The sequence below is a fragment of the Physeter macrocephalus genome, chromosome 8 (genome assembly GCF_002837175.3).
Source record: "Physeter macrocephalus isolate SW-GA chromosome 8, ASM283717v5, whole genome shotgun sequence".
Classification (NCBI taxonomy): Eukaryota; Metazoa; Chordata; class Mammalia; order Artiodactyla; family Physeteridae; genus Physeter; species Physeter macrocephalus.
In genome coordinates, this window is record NC_041221.1 from 7,063,818 (window position 1) to 7,088,630 (window position 24,813).

The 24,813-nt window shown below is 38.9% G+C and overlaps 1 protein-coding gene across 2 annotated transcripts in view; it reads left to right on the top strand.

The window, feature by feature from the left end:
• The window catches only part of MORC3 (MORC family CW-type zinc finger 3), a 40,767-nt gene that overhangs the window by 3,390 nt on the left and 12,564 nt on the right, over positions 1–24,813 (top strand). For both annotated transcript variants that reach the window (XM_055086404.1, XM_055086405.1), the window contains exons 2-13: positions 4,830–4,902; positions 6,642–6,774; positions 7,932–8,145; positions 8,687–8,835; positions 10,495–10,642; positions 13,048–13,176; positions 13,380–13,502; positions 15,027–15,124; positions 21,441–21,545; positions 22,405–22,527; positions 22,634–22,708; positions 23,643–23,688. In XM_055086404.1, the coding sequence (XP_054942379.1) occupies positions 4,830–4,902; positions 6,642–6,774; positions 7,932–8,145; positions 8,687–8,835; positions 10,495–10,642; positions 13,048–13,176; positions 13,380–13,502; positions 15,027–15,124; positions 21,441–21,545; positions 22,405–22,527; positions 22,634–22,708; positions 23,643–23,688 (1,416 nt within the window). The remainder of the gene's footprint in view (positions 1–4,829; positions 4,903–6,641; positions 6,775–7,931; positions 8,146–8,686; positions 8,836–10,494; positions 10,643–13,047; positions 13,177–13,379; positions 13,503–15,026; positions 15,125–21,440; positions 21,546–22,404; positions 22,528–22,633; positions 22,709–23,642; positions 23,689–24,813) is intronic.

A 24,813-nucleotide genomic window follows, 5' to 3' on the forward strand; every position in this document is an offset into this window, starting at 1 on the left:
AAAAAAAAAAAAAAAAAAAAAAAAAAGAACCAGATAGAAATTTTAGAAATCATTCCGTTTTCCAGAGAGGAATTCTACATCTAGCCTCCTGCATGGCTTATATAATCCTGGCTGCTAGCTCTTCTGAAGCAGGGAAAAGGAGATAGGAGTATCCCATTGTTCAGTTTGCAGATTTGGTTTTCATTTGTTTACTATTGTGGTTAAATACACATAACATAAAATTTACCATCTTAACTATTTTTAAGCGTGCAGCTCAGTATGTTAAGTACAGTACCATTGTTGTACAACCAATCTCCAGAACTCTTCATCTTGCAAAACTAAAGTCTGTACCCATTAAAAAATAACCCTCCGTTCCGCCTTCCACCAGCTCCTGGCCGTTTTACCTTATGTGAATTTGACTACTCTATGTACATTATATAAGTGGAATCATACATTATTTGTCTTTTTGTGATTGGCTTGTTCCTCTTAGCATAATGTCCTCAAGGTTCATGCATGCTGTAAGATGTATCAAAATTTCTTTCCTTTTAAGGCTGAATAATATTCCACTCTATGAATATACCACATTTTGTTCATTCATTCATCGATGGACATTTGTGTTGCTTCCACTTTTGGCTATTATGAATAATGGTACTGTGAACGTGGGTGTGCAGATGTCTCTTGAAGACCCTGCTTTCACTACTGTATACAAAATACATAAATTTTATACAAAATAAAAAACAGTAAGGACCTACTGTATAGCACAGGGAACTATATTCAATATCTTGTAATAACCTATACTGGTAAAGAGTCTGGGAAAAGTATGTGTGTGTATGCCTATATATATATATATATATATATATATAGGCATACACACACATACACATATCTTTGTGTGTGTATATATGTATGCATGTATAATGGAATCACTTGGGTGTACACCTGAAACTATCACAACATTGTAAATCAACTATACTTCAATTAAGGAGCAAAAAAAAAGGACCCCGCGGGCTTCCCTGGTGGCGCAGTGGTTGGGAGTCCACTTGCCGATGCAGGGGACATGGGTTCGTGCCCCGGTCCGGGAAGATCCCACATGCCATGGAGCGGCTGGGCCCGTGAGCCACGGCCGCTGAGCCTGCGCGTCTGGAGCCTGTGCTCTGCAACGGGAGAGGCCACAGCAGTGAGAGGCCTGTGTACAGCAAAAAAAAAAAAAAAAAAAAAAAGACCCTGCTTTCAGTCCTTTTCAGTATATACCCAGAATTAGAATTGCTGGATACTATGGCAAATGTATATTTAATTTTTTGAGGCCCCTCTATATTGTTTTCTACAGTGGCTGCACCATTTTATATTCCCTCGAAGGGTGTGCATGAGTTCCAGTTCCTCCACGGCCTCCCCAACACTTACTTTCTGCTTGTGTTGTTGTGTTTTTTGTTTTGATTTTTAACCATTCCCAACCCTTTGAGTGTGAGGTGGTATCTCGTTGTAGTTTTGATTTTCATTTCCCTAATGGTTAGAGATGTTGAGCATCTTTGGAGAAATATCTGAGTCCTTTGCCCATTGTTTAATCTGTTTGTAGTCTTCTTGTTGTTGAGTTGTAGGAGTTCTTTGTAAATTCTACATATTAACCCTTCATCAGATACTTGATTTGCAGATTTTTCCCCCCATCCTGTAGGTTGCCTTTTCACTCTGTAGATTGTGTCCTTTGATGCAGTGGTCCACGGCCTGCTACAGCAGGAGGTAAGAGGCTGGCAAGCGAGTAAAGCTTCATCTGCGGCTCCCCATCGCTTGCATTACCTTGCATTACCGCCTGAACCATTTCTCCATCCACCCCCCCCCCCCCACCACCAGGAAACCAGTCCCTGGTGCCAAAAAGGTTGGGGACCGCTGCTTTGATGTACAGAAGTTTTAAATTTTGGTGATTTCAAGAAATCATTGCCAAGTCCAATGTCGTAAAAGGTTTCCCCTATGTTTTCTTCTAAGAGTTTTATGGTTTCAGCTCTTTGATCCATTTTGAGTTAATTTTTGTTTATGGTATGGGGTAAGGGTACAACTTCATTCTTTTTATGGATATCCAGTTTTCCCAGCACTATTTGTTGAGAAAACTGTCCTTTCCTCATTAAATGGTCTTTATACCCTTGTGGAAAATCATTTGACCATATATGAGAGGGTTTATTTCTGGTCTATTTGCTGACCTGCTTTTAACCCACCTGCTTTTGATTGTCTGTGAGCCCCCGCTGCTGTCAGTTTCTCCAGAGAACAGACCTCCAGCCTTACGTGGTTTGCTGAGGGTAGTTGAAGGGCTGCTGAGGGTAGTTGAAGGGCTGCTCAGGGTAAAAGAAGGAGCTGGGGAATCTTTCTTCTTTTAAAGACTTTCAACCTATCTTGTTTTCATACAGCTTCTAGTATCTTTTACTTCAAAGGTACAAAGTCTAATTTCTAAGACTTTCTGGGGTTGCCAAGGTTCCTGACCTGCTTCTGGTTGGTTTTCTCATCTCCTACAGGCTTCGGATTTAGCTTTTTCCAGGGTATTAAATCAGTTGTCACTAGTCTGTGTTTTCCAGTTTCCAAACTACTATTTTGTTTGCTATTAGCTTCCCATTGGGCATATTGCCCCCACCGCCTTTTTTACTGAGGAGGGAAGAGGGGGCAGTTACTTCAAGTGCGTGCTTCTCTTCTGCCATGTCTCCTCTCCCTGAGTCCACATTAAAATCGAAACCTTTGTATTCCAGTTAAGCACCCCACTCTAATCCACATTTTCAAATTTTATTTTAGTTTTTAATTCCTTCTTTACTTGAGGCCCTTGAGGATTTTCTTTATTTATATATGAGCTCAGTTGTGCCTTTAAGGGTATACTTACTTTTAAAAAAACATACACTTATAATGCTTATTATGTCCCAGGTGTTCTTCTAAGCATGTATAAATATTAAGTTTTTAAATTCTCTTAATGTCTTGGTAAGCTGATACTATTATCATCCTCATTTTCACAGGCGATAAAACTTGAGGCCCAGAGCGTTAAGTTGCTTACCCAGGATCACGCATCTGGTTAAAGATTCTCCACAGTCCATGTCGTGTGTGTGTGTGTGTGTGTGTGTGTGTGTGTGTGTGTGTGTGTGTGTGTGTGTGTGTGTGTGTGTGTGGTGTGTGTGTGGTGTGTGTGTGTTGGCTGTTGAAGGGTGTTTTTCTTTCCAGCTGATGACATGTTCTAGAGATGAGAATTAAGAGTAGTTGAAAATAATGCTTTTCTTTAAATACCAAAAAAAAAAACACTGTTTAGCATTCATCTTTTCTTACTGATGCCTTCTTTGCTTTGTTCCCTGGGGACTCTTACTCAAGAACAATATGTACTCTGTCAGTTTGGAGCTGGTATATAGGATGAAGTCATTAAATGTAAGTTGACAGTCTACCCACAGTCTGCCGTACATCTAAAATCGAAGTATTACAACATGGACCAAAATACCCAATTTCTAACTCCAGACTTCACACCTAACAAATTCATAAAATAGAGAGCAAAGACAGAAACTATTCTAAGGGTTTCTGGTGTTGATTAATCGTTTTCTCCTTTGGTAGCCAGAGGCTTTACACCCCAAAGCCGTGCCCCATAGTAAGATTTAGAATGGGTGAGGAGTACACTCTGTACTCTTTTGTAAATGGAGGACTGATGCTTGTGCAAGGGGAGGGCCTGGGACAGGACTCGGGTAGACTAATTTGACAAAAGGTTTCTTGTAGAAGATGAAGGCCTGGAAATGGATTTTCTTTATAAAAACTCTTGTTTTAGAAAGTTGGGGAATTCCTTATACTCCATTATTCCGTGGATGTATGCTATAGAAAGTATGCCGTAGAAGGTCTGAATTACATATGCTCCAGTTTGAAGACCACTCTTCTACAGAATACTATTTCTCATATGTGTACTTTAACCTGATAGTAAACAAATGCTTGGGCATTGTCTAAAATCGAGGGTGGACAGAGGAAAAGTAGACCTCTTTCTGACACCTTGTGGCAGCAGCTGAACACTGTAAATGCAGCTGGTTGGATTTATAATCTAATCATATTTCTAGGGCTCTTCACATGAAACACTTAAAGTGCCTCTTTTTTCCCCCTTAAATATGAGATAATCTGTTCAAAATGAACACAAAAAAGTCCTCATTTCATGGAAATACTCTGCATATTGAAATTTCCAAGCCTCAGCCTTTTTAAACCATTTGTACATTTTTAGGCATTTGGTATCTGTACTACTTAGGAATTTAGAGAGTTCCCTATAGCATGAGGTTGATTAACATACTCTTCCATACTGTATTACCATGAATCAGACATAAAATCTCTGGAGGTCAAGAAGGTTTGTTGCATTTGAACTGTTATTTGACATTGTTTTGAAGGCTTTATAGATGTATACTGCTCCGGTGCTGCAAGTTCAACTGTTGATATAATGAACTTGGAGAGACCATGAGAAAAGCCTGTTGATTAATAAGCAAAGCTAAGTTTATTAAGCTTAATGCACTAAAGGAGAAAACACCCCTTTGACAAAAGTCTTAGTTTTATCTCATGGTAATTTTGAGGTAGGTCTTGTAGCGTGGATAGCTTTGGGATTGGGTACTTTATGATATGGCTCTGGATTGGTAGACACAAGGAGGCAAGGGTTTTTGCAGCACAGCTTGATGAGAAACTATTTAGTTGATTTACAGCCTTATCTTCCAGGAATCTCATTTTCCAGGTTATGTTTTCCAGGTATATCCTGACGCAAGCAGCTAAGTCATTCTTGCTTGGTCTTTCTTAATACTGGGACAGAAAATTATTTTGGCGTCTGTTCTCAAAAGTAAGACCTTAATTAATTTACATGAATCATTGGTTTATTTCAGCTTTGCCCGAAGTTTTTGCATACAAATTCTACTAGTCACACTTGGCCATTTAGTGCGGTTGCTGAATTAATAGGTAAGTAAATTGGTGTTTTGTATATAATCTGTTGCTTGCAATTGAAGTTCTAAAAAGCTTTTTATTGAAAAATAGTATGCAGATGTGCTTTTTAAAAAAAACCAAAGTGCATCTCAGCGATAACGTTGGTAAAGGTTACCTAGCATAACAACTATTCAAACTGATGTCAAATTAATCACTGCGCAGCCTTCCGTATACAATTGTCAGAGTATTTCCCTGTATTACTATCAAAGTATTTTAATTTGCAAAGTTCCCAAAGCATTTATGTTGAAAATATTTTTAGTCCATTATAAAAGAAATACGTCTATTGCCAAAAAGTGAGAATTATGGTTTTTTTTTAATAGTCTGAAAATATTTATAACAGTGGATTCATTTTTCTGGTGTTAGTAACTAGGAGGATTATATTATGTTAGATTTGTGATAATAAATTCTTGGTTTTTCCAGTAGATAGGATCAAGGTATAGGATTATTTTTAAAAGTGTTTTAATGAACATGAGAAAAGAGGCAAGGTTGTGTTCAGATTTGCATTATGGGTCATGTTTTTTTTTCTTGGTAAAATTAGTGCACATGAATTCTTGGGAATTCTTAGATATACCTTAGATTCATTATCAAGAAAGGGTCCTATGTTGGATGTGCAAGAAAAAGAAAAGAAAGAAAATTTGAGAACCCTTCTTTTCTTGTGTGAAGTTAGATTTTCCAGAGTCTCGCAGCTAACATGTGCTGTTCAGATGTAGACTCTGAGGTGCAAATGAGATAACGTTGCAGCTATTCGCGCTCATTCTTTTTCCTGGCACCCCGGAGGAGCTGCTTAGCCTGGGTTCGTACATAGCGCTTCTCTGGCTTTGGGTTCGGGCAACGGAAAGTCACGGTGCTCTGTGTGGGGTACCGAATTTTTAAGTTTTTTTATGAAGCTAAGATGGTTGATGAAAAAGATTATTTGATTTTAATTGAAGGCTTACGGAAGGATAGTTTGAGAACCATTATTTATATTATAATGAAGACTTCAAAATATACCTCAAAAGTATTTTTAGTCAGTTAGGGATATTCTGATAGATCTTAGATAGTTCACAAGTTGATTTTATTACTGCTACTGTGGAAAATTTTTTCATTTTTCTTTGATATATTCCTCATACTTACCTATTCTGAGAGAAACAAGTATGCTAGGCAAGGGTGTTAAACGGTGAGGTGTACAGAGAAGAGAAAAATGTACCAGCCACTAGAAACTTCTGTCAGATTGAAAAGGGCTACAATTTGAAGAACTGGGTAGAAGTAAACCTTCGTGTGTGTGTATAGGTTAGCAGACTGCCTTCTCAAGTATTCAGTAAGTGTTGTGGACCTTCCATGTTAACTTGCAGTGCTGTTGGCACTCAGCCCTGTTCCCTTATGACAGCTAGGCTAGTTCTTTGGGCAGAAGAAGACCTTTCTGTCTTGATCATCTGTCTCTTCAGTGCAGTGATTCTTCTGGCTTTACACTTTTTCAGTGTAGTGGGTACCAGTCTCTGCTCTCTGTATAACAAGTGGAGGGCTTTAGATAGAGTTAATTCTGTAATAGTCAATGAACGGTATATAGCATGGTACAGTTTAGTTTCATGTTGTCAAATCTTAGGAGTTCCAAAGCATTTCAGCTTTTAAATTTTCCTTAAAATATATTATTCTGTTGCTTGTCAAAGTGTTGTGCTGAACTAATTGCTCTTCTTTACAATGCAAGATCAAAATTTCGCAAAACTTTCGTTTCTCAGATAATGCTTACGATCCTGATGTGAATGCTAAACAGATATGGATTGACAAAACAGTGATAAATGACCATATATGCCTGACATTTACTGATAATGGGAATGGTATGACTTCAGACAAATTACATAAAATGCTGAGGTATGTAAAAGTGTCACACTCCTTAAAATCATTGCTTTTACCTAGTTCAGGTGTTGCATGTGTCTTACTTAGAGCCTGTAGTTTTTGTTTTTTAAACATGAGATGCTGTGCCCACAGTGTGCTCTCTTAAGTCGTCCGTCATTTACTTCTACTGTTAGACTATTAAGCAGTCCCTGCCGTTCTCACCACCCGCCCCCATGTCTGACTGATCTAAAAGTCCACCGTAGGGGCTTCCCTGGTGGCGCAGTGGTTGCGCGTCCGCCTGCCGATGCAGGGGAGCCGGGTTCGCGCCCCGGTCTGGGAGGATCCCACGTGCCGCGGAGCGGCTGGGCCCGTGAGCCGTGGCCGCTGAGCCTGCGCGTCCGGAGCCTGTGCTCCGCAACGGGAGGGGCCGCAGCAGAGGGAGGCCCGCATACCACAAAAAAATAAAATAAAAAAAAAATAAAAAAATAAAAGTCCACCGTTCCTTTAGAGTTGTAGCACATTGACATCAGTTGTTTGTGCTTTAGTGGAAATAGTTTTAGCTACTATTTCCAATAAAACTTACCACTTTGGGGAATGGGGACTGGTAATTTTAAAGTGACACAGAGGATGAGGAAGTAGCATAGCCGTAAGGGCTTGGGCTCTAGGGTCACAGAATAGGATGTCAGGATGAAGCCAGATGTGCCCGAAATAGAAGCTGAGATACATAGCACAGGTATGAGGTGGAGGGAGGGTTTGCCTCAGAGGCCTTTCTGCTGTCTCTCAGATACTCCTCACACTGATAAAAACGGCAGGTTCACCCGATCAACAATCACAGTACGCCAGGCTCGCTGAGAACAAGAGAACCATTCGCACTTAGAGGAGGAGATTTCATGGGGTGAAATCTCAAGGTCCTTGGAGCCTAAATTATAATTCAGCCATTTAGCTAGGGTGTGCCCGGCAATGAGCTCCTGCTTTAGTGTGTGTAATCTTTACGTCCCTATAAGGTGGGTTTGGTTTCCTTCGTTTCAGAGTTAGGGAAACACATCAATACAGATTAAGTAATTTGCCCAAGATTATACAGCAAGGAAGGATGCGGCTAACATTCAGACTTAGGCATTTTACTTGGTATTACAGTTTTTGAATTGAAATAATGAAGAGTATACGTACTTATTAAATTTTGTTTTTCTTTTTAGCTTTGGCTTCAGTGACAAAGTCACCATGAATGGTCACGTCCCAGTTGGATTGTATGGGAATGGCTTCAAGTCAGGCTCTATGCGTTTGGGTAAAGACGCAATGGTTTTTACCAGAAATGGAGAGAGCATGAGCGTGGGCTTCTTGTCTCAGACCTACTTGGAAGTCATAAAAGCAGAACATGTTGTTGTCCCAATAGTGGCCTTCAACAAGCACCATATCCTTCTGGTTTTGAAATTGAATCTCTGAAGAGACAATCGGGCCCATTCCATCCTTCTGCCCTCCTCCAGATTCTTGCTTTTCAGTCATACCTTCCCTTCTAGCTCTTGTTCCCATCCACGGCCTCTACTCTGCTTCTGGGCCACGCGTTTGTCCCTTTGTGTGCTCTGTTGGAGTTGTGCCGTGGAAATCCTTAGCATAAGGCGATTGCATTTTATGTTAAGCTTCTTTATTTCAGTCTTTTTGTGGTCTGATAAGCGTATGATCTGGCTTGAAGTTTTTACCAGAAACCATGGAAAGCAAGATATCCTTAGGAAAATGTCTTCTATATAAACGTTCAAATATTGGAAATAATTAAAGTAGGAATAATAATAAACTTCTTCATACTTCATCCTTCTTGGTGTTCATTTGAAATCACACTATCATTTTAAAGCTTAGAAAGTAATTTAGGAAATGGTTTTTCAGTTAGTTTGAGTTGGTTTCCATATCGTAATTGTGAAAAATACATCGTTGGTCTATGTCTTTAACTTAGGATATACGACAGATAATTAATTTAACAGAATCAAAAGCAAGCCTCGCTGCAATTCTGGAACATTCTCTATTTTCTACGGAACAGAAATTACTGGCAGAGCTGGATGCTATCATGGGTAAGAAGGGGACGAGGATCATCATTTGGAATCTCAGAAGGTAAACATAGACCTCAGCTAGTTGTTAGCCATTTGGGGAGTAAAGTGCATGTGCGGGAATAATTTCATTACATTCATGCTTTGTCACACAAGAGTGCAAATATATTGGAAGGTCCTCATTTTATGGCATAGTTAATGATTTACCTTTTCCAAGGGTATTTTATTGAGGCTACTTTGCCTTCAATTTGAGATAATTTCATATTACTAAAAATAAATTTCCTAGCCCTGCCATTCTGTCTCCATAGCACTCTATTTTCGCTCTTGGTTATACCATCCCTCTCCTCAAAAAAAAAGAGAAATGTAACGAAAAGATAAAGCCCAGCCAACAAGTCCCAACTTGAGTAAGTTAGAGAAATTTTTGTCTGTCTGGTTAATTACATAAAGCTAAGCACAATTCAGCATCTGTTGAGAAAAATAATATAAATGAGACTTCTGTGTTGCTAAATCTTTGTGAGGATAAAATCCTTTGCAAATAAAGTTTTAAAATTTAGGGTAAATGTGTGATATTGAGAGATCTAAGATCTGCTGAACCATAGGAATAAAGCACAAATAGTGATAATCCTAAAATCCTTTAATTCTTGTGCTTTTCTGACCACCTGTATTCCCGTTTTCTTTTATTTTCCTTTTCTTACTTTCTTCCCTGCCCCTCCCATTCCTACCACCATTTTTTCTTTAACTTTTAATTTTGAGATAATTGTAGATTCATATGTAGTTGTAAGAAATCTCATGTACCCTTTACCCAGTTTCCCCCAATGATAACATCTTGGAACACTACAGTACAATAGTGCTGTTGATACTGACATTGATATAGTCAAGGTACAGGACAATTTCATCAACTCAGGGATCCCTTTTATATCCACACCCACTTCTTCCTTAATCCCTGGCAACCTCTAACATGTTCTCCATTTCTGTAACTTTGTCATTTCAAGAATATTCTGTAACTGGAATCATACTGTGTGAAACCTTTTGGGATTCGCTTTTTTCATTCAGCATAATTTTCTGAAGATTCATCCAGGTTCTTGTGTGTGTCCGTTTGCTTCCTCTTGCTGAGTGGGAATTGCATTGTATGGATGGACCACAGTGTGTTTACCAATCTGGTTGTTTACAAGTTTCAGTTATTACAAATAGAGCTATAAAACAGGGGTTCCCAACCGTTTTGTCATCAGGGTCCGGTTTCACGGAAGACAGTTTTTTCCACAGGGTCGGGGGGTGGGGTTCAGGCAGTAATGCAGTGATGGGGAGCGGCAGGTGAAGCTGTACACCTCCTGCTGTGCGGCCGGGTTCCTGACAGGCCGGGGGGTTGGAGACCCCTGCTATAAAATAAGTGCATAGAGGTTTTTGTGGGAATACGGTCATCCTTCTGTGGGATAAATGCCCAGGAGTGTAATTGCTGGATCATATAGTAGTTGCATGTTTATTTTTTTAAGAAACTGTCAGAATGTGGCTCTATCATTTGACATTCCCAATGGCAATGTGTGAATGAATACAGTTCTTTTCTGTACCTTCTGGATTTCTTTTCTCCCTCCCTCCCTCCCTCCCTCCAACTCCTCTGACCTTAACTCCCACCACATGTTCATGTTTTGTTTTGCTAACTAAGTTACTTGCTTGCTTATCTTATGGTGAAGTTAAAATTTAGCTCTTAAAAAAATTATTTTTGCAGCTACAAAAGTGCAACAGAGTTTGATTTTGAGAAGGATAAATATGACATCAGAATTCCAGAAGATTTAGATGAGACAGCAGGGAAGAAAGGGTACAAGAAGCAAGAAAGGATGGACCAAATTGCCCCTGAGAGTGACTATTCTCTGAGGGTATGTGTTCAGCTCTCTTTGTGGGAATGAGAAAATCATCAAATAATGGAAATTGTTAACCACTTGTATTATAAATGCTGTCAGAAATCTCTAAGTATCTCAGACATGAACCAATTTATTAAATTTGTCTTGTGCGCACTGCTTGTTTTATTTGCTTAGAAAAGTTTTTTAATTGCGAAGTCATCAGGTCTAACAGTGCTTGTAAACGTTCTTTCACTGTGTGGTTAATTATTTGAATTGGGAATACTAGAATCAGTTTGTCCTGTGATGGCCATATTGATTGATTCAATCAAAACGCCAGATTCAGAGTGTGTCTTTTAAAATTTAAAATATTCTCTGGAACACACACACATTATTGATACCCTAAAGCAATAAATTATGTATAGCCTATACATAATGCACGTTAATATAATTTTGTGATAAATATCTTTGAGATTTGACCTTAGAGATGAGAATGTTTTTAAGATTGAAGGAATTAATATCTCAATATAACAGTGTTGATATAATAAGAATATTAAGTTTCGGGCTTCCCTGGTGGTGCAGTGGTTAAGAATCCGCCTGCCAATGCAGGGGACACGGGTTCGAGCCCTGGTCCGGGAAGATCCCACATGCTGCGGAGCAACTAAGCCCATGCGCCACAACTGCTGAGCCTGCACTCTAGAGCCCGCAAGCCACAATTACTGAGCCCGCACGCCTAGAGCCCGTGCTCCGCAGCAAGAGAAGCCACCACAATGAGAAGCCCGTGTACGGCGACAAAGAGTAGCCCCTGCTCGCTGCAGCCGGCGAAAGCCCACACAGCAACAAAAGACCCGACGCAGCCAAAATAAATAAATAAATAAAAACAAAGAATATTAAGTTTCTTAGTCACTATGATATGACATATAATACTATTCCCTTTTTTTTCCCTTCTTTTTGTTTTTCTTGCCTGCACTGCGGCATGTGGGATCTTAGTTCCCCGACCAGGGAGAGTGGTCCTAACCACTGGACCACCAGGGAATTCCCCTTTTCCCTTTTTTTGTGCTAAAGTTATTTCAAAACCCCAAGCTAAGGATTCATTTGACGTTAACAAGTATACTATGTAATTTTTTCTGAGATTCTAGCAATACAATGGCAGCTATTACTATTCCTTGATATACCCCAGTGTGTTAGTGAAGTATGTCCTAGTTGTTAAGAAAATCTTAAGACTATCCAGAGGTAGCCAGGGCAGATGGTATAATGTTAGTGTACCATGAAAAGAATGTTTTAAAATGTCATTAATGAAATTTATAAACAGGCAAAACACCACTAATTTTGAAACCAGGAGTCAGGAAAAAAAAATAAGAAATGTTCAAATTTTAGTTTTGTGTTGAACTTTTCATACATCCTTCTTGAGTTGTTCAATTCATTTCCCTCAGAGGTTTCTGATAGCTTGGAGGCAGGCACAGGAGATCATATTTTAACATGTTTTAGGATGCAAAGTTTGGTCACAATTCTAAGGTGTCTAAACTTCCATGTATTAAGAATTGAAAACACCTTTAGGGAATTCCCTGGCGGTCCAGTGCTTAGGACTAGGCACTTCCCCTGCCATGGCCCATGGCAGCCTTAGCGCGGCCAAAAAAAAAAAAGACTTGAAAACACATTTAGATGACTGCTGATTTTTACAGCTCCGTGTGGAAAAAGTGCTGTTTGTCTATTCTGCTTAAATGTTAGTGCATTATTTATGATTTTTTTTCCTTTTCAAGCTTATAATAGTCCCTTTTGTTTATATTAGATTTTGCTTATTTTTGCCCAAATAAAATTTATTGATGCTTTTAAAATTATAATAGCAATATACAGTTTTGACAGGAGAGTCAGAAAATAGTCCTTATTGTACACATAAACATTTTTTTAAAATTAGAATGAGACCATACTATACATGCTGTTTTTTTTGTTTGTTTGTTTTGTGGTACGCGGGCCTCTCGCTGTTGTGCCCTCTCCCGTTGCGGAGCACAGGCTCCGGACGCACAGGCTCAGCGGCCATGGCTCACGGGCCTAGCCGCTCCGCGGCATGTGGGATCCTCCCGGACCGGGGCACGAACCCGTGTCCCCTGCATCGGCAGGCGGACTCTCAACCACTGCGCCACCAGGGAAGCCCTACATGCTGTTTTTTAACTTTTTTTCTCTTAACATATCAACATCTATGTAGGTCAGTGGATTGTTTTCTGTAAGTCATTTTTACTGGCTACAGTATATTGAGCTTGTTTTTAATAAAAAGTATTCAGATATTAACTAATACACCTTTATAGTCTGTAGTATTTTATCGAAGAGTTAATACGTCTTTTATCAAAGCAAGGCGGTAGCTTCCTTTTTAAATACATGCGTAAGTAATGTTGAACAAATCCATAGATAATTATTTGGAAAGGACAGATAACTGTGTGTCTTTGCAGGCTTACTGTAGTATATTATATCTAAAGCCACGAATGCAGATCATCTTGCGTGGACAGAAAGTGAAGACACAGCTAGTTTCGAAGAGTCTTGCCTACATTGAACGTGATATTTATCGACCCAAATTTTTAGTATCCTTTATTTTGCTTGTTACGATGCTGTATATAGATATGTATCAGTCAAGTGTATTTCCCTTCCCCCTTTCTCCTTTTATCCTGATAGAGTCTAATCCTCTCCAACTTTTGCCCTGCTTTGGACTCAAAAAATAATGAAATAGGAAGGGTGGTTTAAAGGGAGTGAGGTGTTGTGTTCAGAATTTTCCTTAACATTTAAGACTAATAAAACTGTGAGAATTACTTTTGGATTCAACTGCAGAAATAAAGATCATTATGGGATAATGATGTATCACAGAAACAGACTCATCAAAGCTTATGAAAAAGTTGGATGTCAGTTAAGGGTAAGTTTATATCTGAAAATGTCTGTGTTTTTTATAAAAGGATAACATGTTACCGCGTCAGATGTGAAACAATGTGCTTTTTGCCAAATGACTTTTTTTTTTTTGGTGGTATGCGGGCCTCTCACTGTTGTGGCCTCTCCCGTTGCGGAGCACAGGCTCCGGACGCACAGGCTCAGCGGCCATGGCTCACGGGCCCAGCCGCTCCGTGGCACGTGGGATCCTCCTGGACCGGGGCACGAACCCGTGTCCCCTGCATCGGCAGGGGGACTCCCAACCACTGTGCCACCAGGGAAGCCCTGCCTAATGTCAGTGTTTTTAATAACATTGGTATGGCACTTGACCTTAGAACGCTTTTATATTAATTTGAGGACAGAACATTTTATCTCTGTTTTACAGATGAGGGAATTGGGGCTAATAAGTAACTCGCCTTAGACCTCAGGCACAGGTGCAGACATTTTCTCTACACTTGGAAAAGGATCCTTGATTTTTTTCATGCTAGAATAAAATTGATTGGTTTTAATTAGTTGTTGACTCAGTAGCCTAAAAAATAGTATCTCATAGGTGATTTACTTTTCTGGAGTTAGTTCCTGAATATATCAGAGTTTTCCTCCTAAACCACTTCCATTGTTTTAGAATTCAATTTAGGATGGTGAACATTGATTGCCCACTATGTCGATCTGTTTATCCTTTACCTGTTTTCACAGAAAATTTGTTATGCCTGGACCAGGTGGTAAGTGGGGAGTGGGAAAGAGGAAGATGAGGCCAGAAAGGAGGTGAAAAAGAACTAAAATTGAAGGGTTCTGTGGTTTACAAGTTGTACGCAATGAGGAACCACTGATGGTTTTTAGTGGAGTAGCATTATGATTAGGTTTTCATGGTTTTGTCTATAGTTGTATCTATGAAAATTCTCATGTCAGTATTTCACTTTTTCTCTTTATACTTAGACTCAACTATAGTCGTGAACAAAATACATGTGTTAATCACGTGTAGATAATCAGAAAATGACTCAGTTACTTTGAGTTCAGTGTTTTAGCTAGCAGGTTTAAAAAATAACCTAGGTCAGTTGAATTAAAGTTTTTACTTCACAATTAACAACTGAATGTGTAACTTTGGATCAATGTCTTTAATTTTTATCTAACAAACTTACGGAATATTATGATCCAAAGCCTTTGCTAGGCACTGTGGATACAGGAAGGAGTTAGTTGTGGTTTTTAGTAGCTAAGAAATTGCATCCCAGTAGAGGGGATCTTTTTTCCCTAGTATAAAATCGGTAATGATAATACTTGTCTACATGAATACTTGATAACAGTGGAAGTGGTTTTGGAGGAAAGCTGTTGTTACATATTTAGGAGTTAGCTCCCAGAAAGGTAAATTACCTACCAGACACTGTTTTTCAATCTAAATGTCATGAGAATCATGAGATAAAATATTGGAAAATGTTTCATACAGATCTTAAATCTTGGTGAAGGGATAATTGTTTGGAGCATCATGTTTCATGTTTAAAATGCCAGTTTTATTTTTCAGGCAAACAACATGGGTGTTGGAGTAGTGGGGATTATAGACTGTTATTTCCTAAAACCGACTCATAATAAACAAGATTTTGATTATACTAACGAATACAGGTATGTTACCTATTTAAATGACTGACTTCTTACAATTTATTTTGGAAATACTTTCATAACTTTTTCTAAGCTGGATTTCTTTCTGTTTTGTGGGAAGCTTGCATAGAAAACACATGTAATTATTTTCTCATCCCTGGGGATTGTATTCTACTCTGTCACAAATAGAAATATATTCTCCTTTGTCTTTACTGATGAAGTACGTTTGAGATTTGTACTAAATAGGGGAAGTTCCTGCTTCCTTGGTAACATTTTTTTGTGTAATATAAAATCCAGAAACTTTGATCTTGGATGGGAACTTTAGGATAACTTAGTCCTATGTACTTGAGACAGAAATGCTCATATCTTTTAAGAGTGATCAGAAGCCATAAAATAAATATGACCATCAATTTTACTTGTAAATTTAGGAGGCACAAACAGTTGTCTTAATGAGCGTATATTACGAAGAAGAATGCAAACTTCATATAAAAACAAAGTGGAAGGAGGGAAATGATAAAGAGCAAAATAGGAAACACACAATAGAGAAAATCAATAAATATTCAGACTATAGTCCGGAGACAGAAGCTACCCCTGTTATTTGAACAGGGAAAATATAGGGAGTTGTTAACCAGAATAGTAGAAGGTGATCACTCAAAGAGGTAAAAGAGGACAGTAGATGTCCAGAACTAGCTGATACAAAAGAGCAGCTGTTACCTCTAGGTTGAAAAAGAGTAGACAATAAAGGAACTAGGAGAGGGTCCCCGGGCCCTGATGTCGGAGATTCAGATCTCTTTGTAGAGGTCATAACAAACACAGGAACAGGCTACTTGCCATGGCAAGAAGCTTGCCAGAAGGTCTGGCCAGTCTGGGTCTGTAGACATGGCCTGCTGTTGCCAGGGGATGTGGGTGGGCCTGGGCTGGAGCTGTTCTGTAGAGGAGACCTGTCTTTACCCAAGGGTGTGAGTATATGCTGGAACTGGTTCCTGCTGCTGGAGGGAAGAGCGTGGCCTGAAAGCACAGCTGGAGCTCCTTTGGGAGGCCATGGGTTCCAGCCAGATAATAATGGAGCACCAGACCTGAAAGCCATGTGTCTTGCTGCTCTCACCTGGCAGGTTCATTGCCCCGTTAACCCAGTGTAACGTTCCTCAGGCTGGCAAAGGATGAATGTTTACAGGATCAAACTCCATTATCACAAAACTGAACCCAAAAAAACCCTGTTTGGAACTGGAAGACAATAAGTTGATAATTGACACAATCAAAAGCCCAAAGTTTGTTCTTTGGTAAGATTAACAGTCTATAAGCACCTGGCAAGACTAAAGAAAAAGAGAAAACAATAATCATCAATATCAGAAATGAAAAGGACATTACTACAGATCTACAGAGAGAAAAACATAGAGGGGTAGCATGAGCAATTTTAGACCGTTTTAGATGATATGGACACCCTCCTTTCAAACTGAATCAAATTAAAAATTTCCCACATACTTTCAAACATTTAAGGAAGTGGCGGCACCAGCTTACACAATCATTAAAGGTTTTAAGAGACCACATAACTAGTAGTGAACTCACGAATGCATTACAAGAAAGAAAATTTATGTCACTCTCATGGTTAAGATATAAAAATCTTAATTAAACAGCGGATACCATTTAGTGACTTGTAAAAAGAATAATACATTAAAACCAAGTGGATTGTATTCCAAGATGGCATGGGTGGTTTTTACTATTCAAAATTCAATGTAATTCATCATATTGATGTTAAAGAAAAATCTCATGGTTATTTTCATAGGTACAGAAAAAGCACTTGAGAAACCACAATATCAATTTGTGATGTAGGAAAAAAGGGAACTCTTACAAAACCATTAATAGAAAGGGCATGTTAGCAATACCAACTGTTTAGCAAAAAACAGCAGTTCCTAATGGAATTATTGACAGCTTTCCCCTTAAGAGTGGGAGTAAGATAAGGTTATCAGCTATTCACCGTTGTTCTTGAGGAAATAACCAGAACAAATAAGGCAAAAAAGAAAGAAATGAAAGTATAAGGGTTGGAAAGGAATAAATAATTTTCTGTAGGTGACAATATCAAGTATATAGAAAGTCCAAAATAATCTGCAATGTAATACAGAGTCTAAGGTTGCTAGATAAGAAGTATTCAGAAGTTTGTTTACCAGCAAAAGAAAAAACCAACCATGAGATTCAAAAAATGTTTATGCATAAAATCAAAAAAGCAAGTGCTTTGGGGTAAATAAAATATGCAAAGACCTCAACACACTAAAAGCTATAAAACATTGTGGAGCGAAATTTCAAATCTGAATAAATAGGTATACCAGGTTCAGGAGTTGGTAGGCTGAATATTATAAAATGTCATTTTTTCTCCAAAGTAATTAAATAGAATTTCAGGTTAAAAAAAAATCCCAGCAGGTGTGTGTGTATGTTAATAGGCTTAATTTAAACTTTATGTGGAAAGTCAGAAGACCAAAGATAGTTAAGACAAAGAACAACAAATCAAGAGGACTCATACTACTAAATATCAGTACTTAAAAAGCTGTAGTGAAAGTGTGGTATTAATGAAAAAATAATCTAGTGAAATAGAATAGAGAAGCCAGAAACAAATCCCTGCTTTTTATACATATGGTCAGCTGATTTATGATGAAGGTGTAGTAGGAAAATGATCATCTTTCTAAAAATGATGGTGCAGCTACCTGTTTGAACAAAATGAACGTTAACTGCTCCCTCTTATATGAAGCAAAAAATCAATTCCAGATGGATTTTAAGCCTAAATGAGAAAGGCAAAAAGGAAATGAAAACAAGAATAGTTTCATAACCTTTAATTTAGGTGGTCTTTTTTTTAACAAGATGCAAAAAGTGTTGATACATTGGATCAAAATGGAAAAATTATCTAAAATGAATAAGATATAGCAAATGTTGGTAAGATATAGGGCAGTTGGAACTGCTGTGCGTGCTGTTGGGTGTGAAAATTGTTGATCATTTTTGAAAGTTATTAGACTGTATTGAATAAAGGTGAACATCACTGTCCACCCTTATGACCCCGCAATTCCACTCCTAGGTACATTTTGAACAGAAATGGGTGCAGTCTCATGGATTGAGGAATAGAGGTGATAAGAAAAGGAGATGAGGAAGAACTGAAAAAGTGATATGAAAGGAGAACCGTGTTTGGGAGGGGAGATGATACATTCTTATTTGGATGTTTATATGTTGTTATAGTGGGGCTTCCTGGTGGGGAAAAATAGAGATAATGAATGGGGATAGATATGTCTGATATTAACCTGTCAGTACGGAATTTCAAGTCTTGATATTTATTTATTTAAAAAATTTTTTAAATTTATTATGATTTTTTTTTTTGACTGCATTGGGTCTTTGTTGCTGCGCGTGGGCTTTCTCTAGATGCGGCGAGTGGAGGCCACTCTTCATTGCGGTGCGCAGGCTTTTCATTGTGGTGGCTTCTCTTGTTGCGGAGCGTGGGCTCTAGGTGCGCAGGCTCCAGTAGTTGTGGCGCACGGGCTTAGTTGCTCCGCGGCATGTGAGGTCTTCCCTGCCCAGTGCTTGAACCCGTGTTCCCTGCATTGGCAGGCGGATTCTTAACCACTGTTCCACCAGGGAGGCGCCCCTCGAGTCTTAATTTTTAAAAGCTTTATTTACTCTTTTGAAGTATAGTTGATTTACAATATTATGTTAGTTTCAAGTGTACAGCAAAGTGATTTGGTTATACGTATATATGTATGTCTATAATTCTTTTTTTCTTTTCCATCATAGTTTATTACAAGATATTGAAATAGTTCCCTGTGCTGTACAGTAAATCCTTGTTGTTTATTTTATATATAGTAGTATGCATTTGTTAATCCCATACTCTCAATTTATGCCTCCCCAACCCCCTTCCCCTTTGGTAACATTAAGTTTGTTTTCAAAGTCTGTGAGTCTGTTTCTGTTTTGTAAGTAAGTTTGTACTATTTTTTAGATTCCACGTGTAAGTGATATAATATTTGTCTTTGTCTGACTTACTTCACTTAGTATCATAATCTCTAAATCCATCCGTGTTGCTGCTGATGGTACTGTTTCATTCTTTTTTATGGCTGAGTAACAGTCCATTGTATATATTGATGTGTACACCACATCTTCTTTATCCATTCCTCTGTCGATGAACATTTAGGTTGCTTCTATGTCTTGGCTGTTGTAAATAGTGCTGCACATTGGGGTGCATGTATCGTTTTTTCCCCCCTCACCCCTTGCCGTGGCATGTGGGATCTTTGTTCCCTGACCAGGGATTGAACCCATGCACCCTACATTGGGAACACGGAGTCTTAACCACTGGACTGCCAGGGAAGCCCCAGGTGCATGTATCTTTTTGTTTTTTAATTTATTTTATTTATTTATCTTTGGCTGCGTTGGGTCTTTGTTGCTGCGCGTGGGGGCTACTCTTCGCGGTGCGCGGGCTTCTCATTGCAGTGGCTTCTCTTGTTGCCGAGCACGGGCTCTAGGCGCGTGGGCTTCAGTAATTGTGGCATGTGGGCTCAGTAGTTGTGGTGCACGGGCTTAGTTGCTCTGTGGCATTTGGGATCTTCCCGGACCAGCGCTCGAACCCGTGTCCCCAGCATTGGCAGGCGTATTCTTAACCACTGCGCCACCAGGGAAGCCCTATCTTTATGAATTATAGGTTTCTTCAGATATATGCCCAGGAGTGGTGTTGCTGGATCATATGGTAACTCTATTTTTAGTTTTTTAAGTAACCTCCATACTGTTTTTCACAGTGCTTCCACCAACTTACATTCCCAGCAGCAGTGTAGGAGAGTTTGCCCTTCTCCACGCCCTCTCCAGCATTTATTATTTGTAGACTTTTTGATGATGGCCATTCTGACCGGCTTGAGGTGATGCCTCATTGTCATTTTGATTTGCATTTCTCTGATAATTAGTGATGATGTGTATCTTTTCATGTACCTGTTGGCCATCTCTATGTCTTCTTTGGGAAAATGTATATTTAGATCTTCTGCCCAATTTTTGATTGGGTTGTTTTTTTGTTATGGAGTTGTATGAGCTGTTTGTATATTTTGGAAATTAAGCCCTTGGCAGTTGTATCCTTTGCAAATATTTTCTCACATTCCATATGTTGTCTTTTTGTTTTCTTTGCTGTGCAAAAGCTTGTGAGTTTGATTAGACCCCATTTGTTTAATTTTGCTTTTTTTTTCCCTTGCCTTGAGAGACTGACGTAAGAAAACATTGCTATGATTTATGTCAGTGTTTTGCCTCTGTTCTCTTCTAGGTGTCTCATAGTGTCATGTCTTATATTTAAGTCTTTAAGCCATTTTGAGTTTATTTTTGTGTGTGGTGTGAGGGAATGTTCTAACTTGATTGATTTACACGCGACTGTCCAGCTTTCCCAACACCACTTGCTGAAGAAACTGTCTTTTCTCCATTGTATATTCTTGCCTCCTTTGTCAAAGATTAAGTGACTGTAGGTGTGTGAGTTTATTTCTGGGCTCTCTGTTCTGTTCCATTGATCTATATGTCTCTTTTTGTGCCAGTAGCACACTGTTTTGATTGCTGTAGCCTTGTATTTTCTGAAGTCCGGAAGGGTTATGCCTCCAGGTTTTTTTTTTTTTTCTTTTTTTTTTTTTTCAGGATTGCTTTGGCAATTCTGGGTCTTTTGTGGTTTCATATAAATTTTAGGATTAGTTGTTCTAGTTCTGTGAAAAACATCATGGGTAATTTGATAGGGATCACATTAAGTCTGTTTTAAATTTAAGGTGTTACACTGACTGTATCTTGTGTGTGCAGACAGTTCCTGGCACAGTAGGCACTTAACTCATTAACAAATGATTATTCACTTGTGGCCGTAGTCATGTTTATCTCAGTAGGTCCTGCTGATTTGCTTTTTTACTGACACCTTATTGTGGGAAAAGTGAAAGTCTTAATTGTGGGACAGAAGCTATTTTGAATTATACTTGCTGGTAATGGTTACATACTTTTATAAAGCAAACAGCTGCATTCTGGTTTGCATTGAAGCTTGTAAGTTTGTTGGTTGGGGTGAAATTCAGAAAGCCTGTGGTTCTCCCAATAGCTGGTCTGCAACACACTTCCTCAACAGAGGACCCAAAGTGTTATTAGTATTGTCTGTCTTATTCCTAGATGGTCCTGGCTCTGTTCTATGAACTTATCTACATCCTTAGAGAAAATTGCCATTACTTTAAGTTTTCTTAACTGTGCCTTTTGGAGGCCCCTCCCCCCGTGTTCACATGATCAGTACCAGGTTGTTTATGCTTTCTCTGTTTGTCAAAGATTTAATCTTTATCTTTTTTTTTTAAATTGATTTTATAATTTACTTTTTTTTAAGGCTTACAGTAACAGCACTAGGAGATAAGCTCAATGATTACTGGAATGAAATGAAAGTGAAGAAGAATGCAGAATATCCTCTGACTTTGCTGGTTGAAGATATACAGTAAGTACATTTAAAAAATAATAAGTGGGGGCTTCCCTGGTGGCGCAGTGGTTGAGAGTCCGCCTGCCGATGCAGGGGGCACGGGTTCGTGCCCTGGTCCGGGAAGATCCCATATGCCGCGGAGCGGCTGGGCCCGTGAGCCACGGCCGCTGAGCCTGTGCGTCCGGAGCCTGTGCTCTGCAACGGGAGAGGCCACAACAGTGAGAGGCCCACGTACTGCAAAAAAAAAAAAAATAATAATAATAATAATAATAAAATAAAAAGTGACTATAATATCAAGATGTGATGTTGGAGGGCATGGTGATTCTACAGTGTTCATAAACTTTTGAATCAAATCCATAGTAAGAAATAAATCCCACAACTCGAAAGCCTTTTATAAACTAAAAGAATATATACATTTAAGTTATTCAGAAATGTGCTGTAATAGAGGGTAAAATGTAATACAGTTATAAAAATTGCTTAAATTACAATAATACAACTTGCCTGTTTTCTGTACTTTGAATGGTTTATTGTGCTAATAAGTATATTAGATTTGACACTGCAGACACTAACTTAACATAAATTTCAGGGCAAGGCATTTGTAGTGTTTTCTAAGTTTTTTAGTTTTTATTATAGAAAAAATGTAATAGTATGCTATTAAACAAGACTAAGTCACTTTGTTTAAATTGGTCTGTCACTTTTAACCTTCAGTGGTAGCCAAAATTGTTTTTAAAATCTTAACTCGCTGTCAAATGTTCCGGAATTTTCAGGGACAGAATTAAGTAATAGGGGCATTTTGTGGTAGAAATGATGTGGAAAGTCTAGTGAAGTACTTAGATCCATATTTCCGTGCTAATATTTAGTTGCTATTTTGTTACAGGAAACGTCCTGATCAGACATGGGTTCAATGTGATTCCTGTCTAAAGTGGCGAAAATTACCAGATGGGATAGATCAACTTCCAGAAAAATGGTATTGCTCCAATAACCCTGACCCACAGTTCAGGTACCATATAGTTGGTAGTAGCCTTTTTGGAAAGGCAGAAAGTACTGTTCAAGATGTATGAATAGGCACTGGTGACGTGTTATTCCCATGTGATTTTTCTGACTAGAAATTGTGATGTTCCAGAAGAACCTGAAGATGAAGATTTGGTGCATCCCACTTATGAAAAAACCTACAAAAAGAAGTGAGTGTTATATTAATGTTTGGTGGGAAAATAGTACCCAGATCATCAACAGTGGTGTGTCTGCAGCATTAGTTGATATTTCTCCAAGATAAAGCAGTATAGCCAAAAAAGATTATGACTCCAAAAAAAGAGATGATGTGGAGTGCATAACATCAAGTGCTTTTAAAGTTTATACTGTGGATACCTTCTGTTTATTGCTGTCCTATCTACAGGATACTTTGAATATACAGTATAGTTTTGTTCTTTTGGATTACACACCAATGAATCAAAAGTGAATACTGCCCTTTATGAGCTCATGGTCTAACGGGGAAAGTGAGATGTGTGTATTACCAATTTGAAATTGATGACTCCCGTAAAAGGCATGATCCAGTCCTGTGAGGAAGCCCATAAGGAGAAATTAGTTCTGGTTGGGGATGGGGAAATGGATCGGGAAAATTCATGAAGGACATTTTTGTAATAGGCCTTGAAGGAAAGGTAGGATTTGTTGGGTAGGAAGCAGTGGTTTGTTCAGCTTAACTACAGTAAATATGTGAATGGGGATAACGGAAAATAGAGGTGGGAGAGAGAAGCTGGAGAACGATTGTGAACCATGGCGAACATTAGGCTTATGTACTGCACATGGAAGGCTGAGTTGATGAAGATCTTCTGGGTGGTTTTGATTTATAGTTCACTGTTCTTAAAGGTAAATCCAGTAGCAGGAGTGGAAGACGTTAGGGTGTTGCTGAGATAAGAGGTGGAAAGTACTTCCCTGCCTGAGGGCTTACCACTGATTATAACGAAATTGAAGCAAAGTTCAGTGTACCTATCTTATTGACTTAGTAGTGAAATGGCAAGTATGTCATTCGAAAACAGAATTGAAAAATCATAATGAAGTAAATTTAAATACATTTTTCTTTTCTCCTTTTTTTTTTTTTTTTTTTTTTTTTTTTTTAAGAGACAAGGAAAAATTCAGGATCAGACAACCGGAAGCAATCCCTCGGGTAATTAGGCCTTCCATTTTATAGCTGTGTCTTGTATTGTGTTGTGATTAATTTAATACTCAATTTTAAGCTTAGGAGTTACATAACAAATTGAAGCAATCTCGTTCATTCAGTTCACATTTCTCTTCTCTTCTTGTACCCCTTCTAACCCTCTTTCCCAATACTGACTTCTAACCCACAACTTCACTCCAACTTCTCAATTTTATTATTCAGTTGGGCATCTTCTGAGGAAAGGCAGATATTCTTTTAAGAATCTTATTTAGGTAGACAGTCACGAAAAGTTCATAGGAAGACCCAGGGAGCCACATGCTAGTACTAACCTGGACCAAAGCTGTAGTGTTGACCCTCCAACCATAGTGTACGGTTGATTTACAATATTATATTAGTTACAGGTGTACAACATAGTGATTCAGAATTCTTACAGATAATACTCCAATAAAAGTTATTACAAAATAATGGCTATAATTTCCTGTGACAATATGTCCTTGTTGCATTTGTTTGTTTGTTTATTTATGGCTGTGTTGGGTCTTCGTTGCTGTGCGCGGGCTTTCTCTAGTTGCAGTGAGCGGGGGCTACTCTTCGTTGTGGTGTGCGGCCTTCTCATTGCAGTGGCTTCTCCTGTTGCGGAGCACGGGCTCCGAATGTGCAGGCTCAGCGGCCATGGCTCACGGGCCCAGCCGGTCTGCGGCATGTGGGATCCTCCCGGACCGGGGCACGAACCCGTGTCCCCTGCATCGGCAGGTGGACTCTGAACCACTGCGCCACCAGGGAAGCCCCCCATATCTATTTTATACATAGTAGTTTTTATCTCTTAATCCATACCCCTATCTTTTTTTTAATATATATATTTTATTTTATTTATTTGATTGGGCCAGGTCTTAGTTTCAGCAGGGGTGCTCCTTAGTTGCACCTTGCCAGCTCCTTAGTTGTGGCATGCGAAGTCTTAGTTGCAGCATGCATGTGGGATCTGGTTCCCTGACCAGGGATCGAACCCAGGTGCCCTGCGTCAGGAGCATGGAGTCTTAACCACTGTGCCACCAGGGAAGTCCTTCCATACCCCCTATCTTTCTTAATGCTTAATGGTGTTGAGCTTTTTCTGAGTGTATAAACAGGTAGTTGTACTTC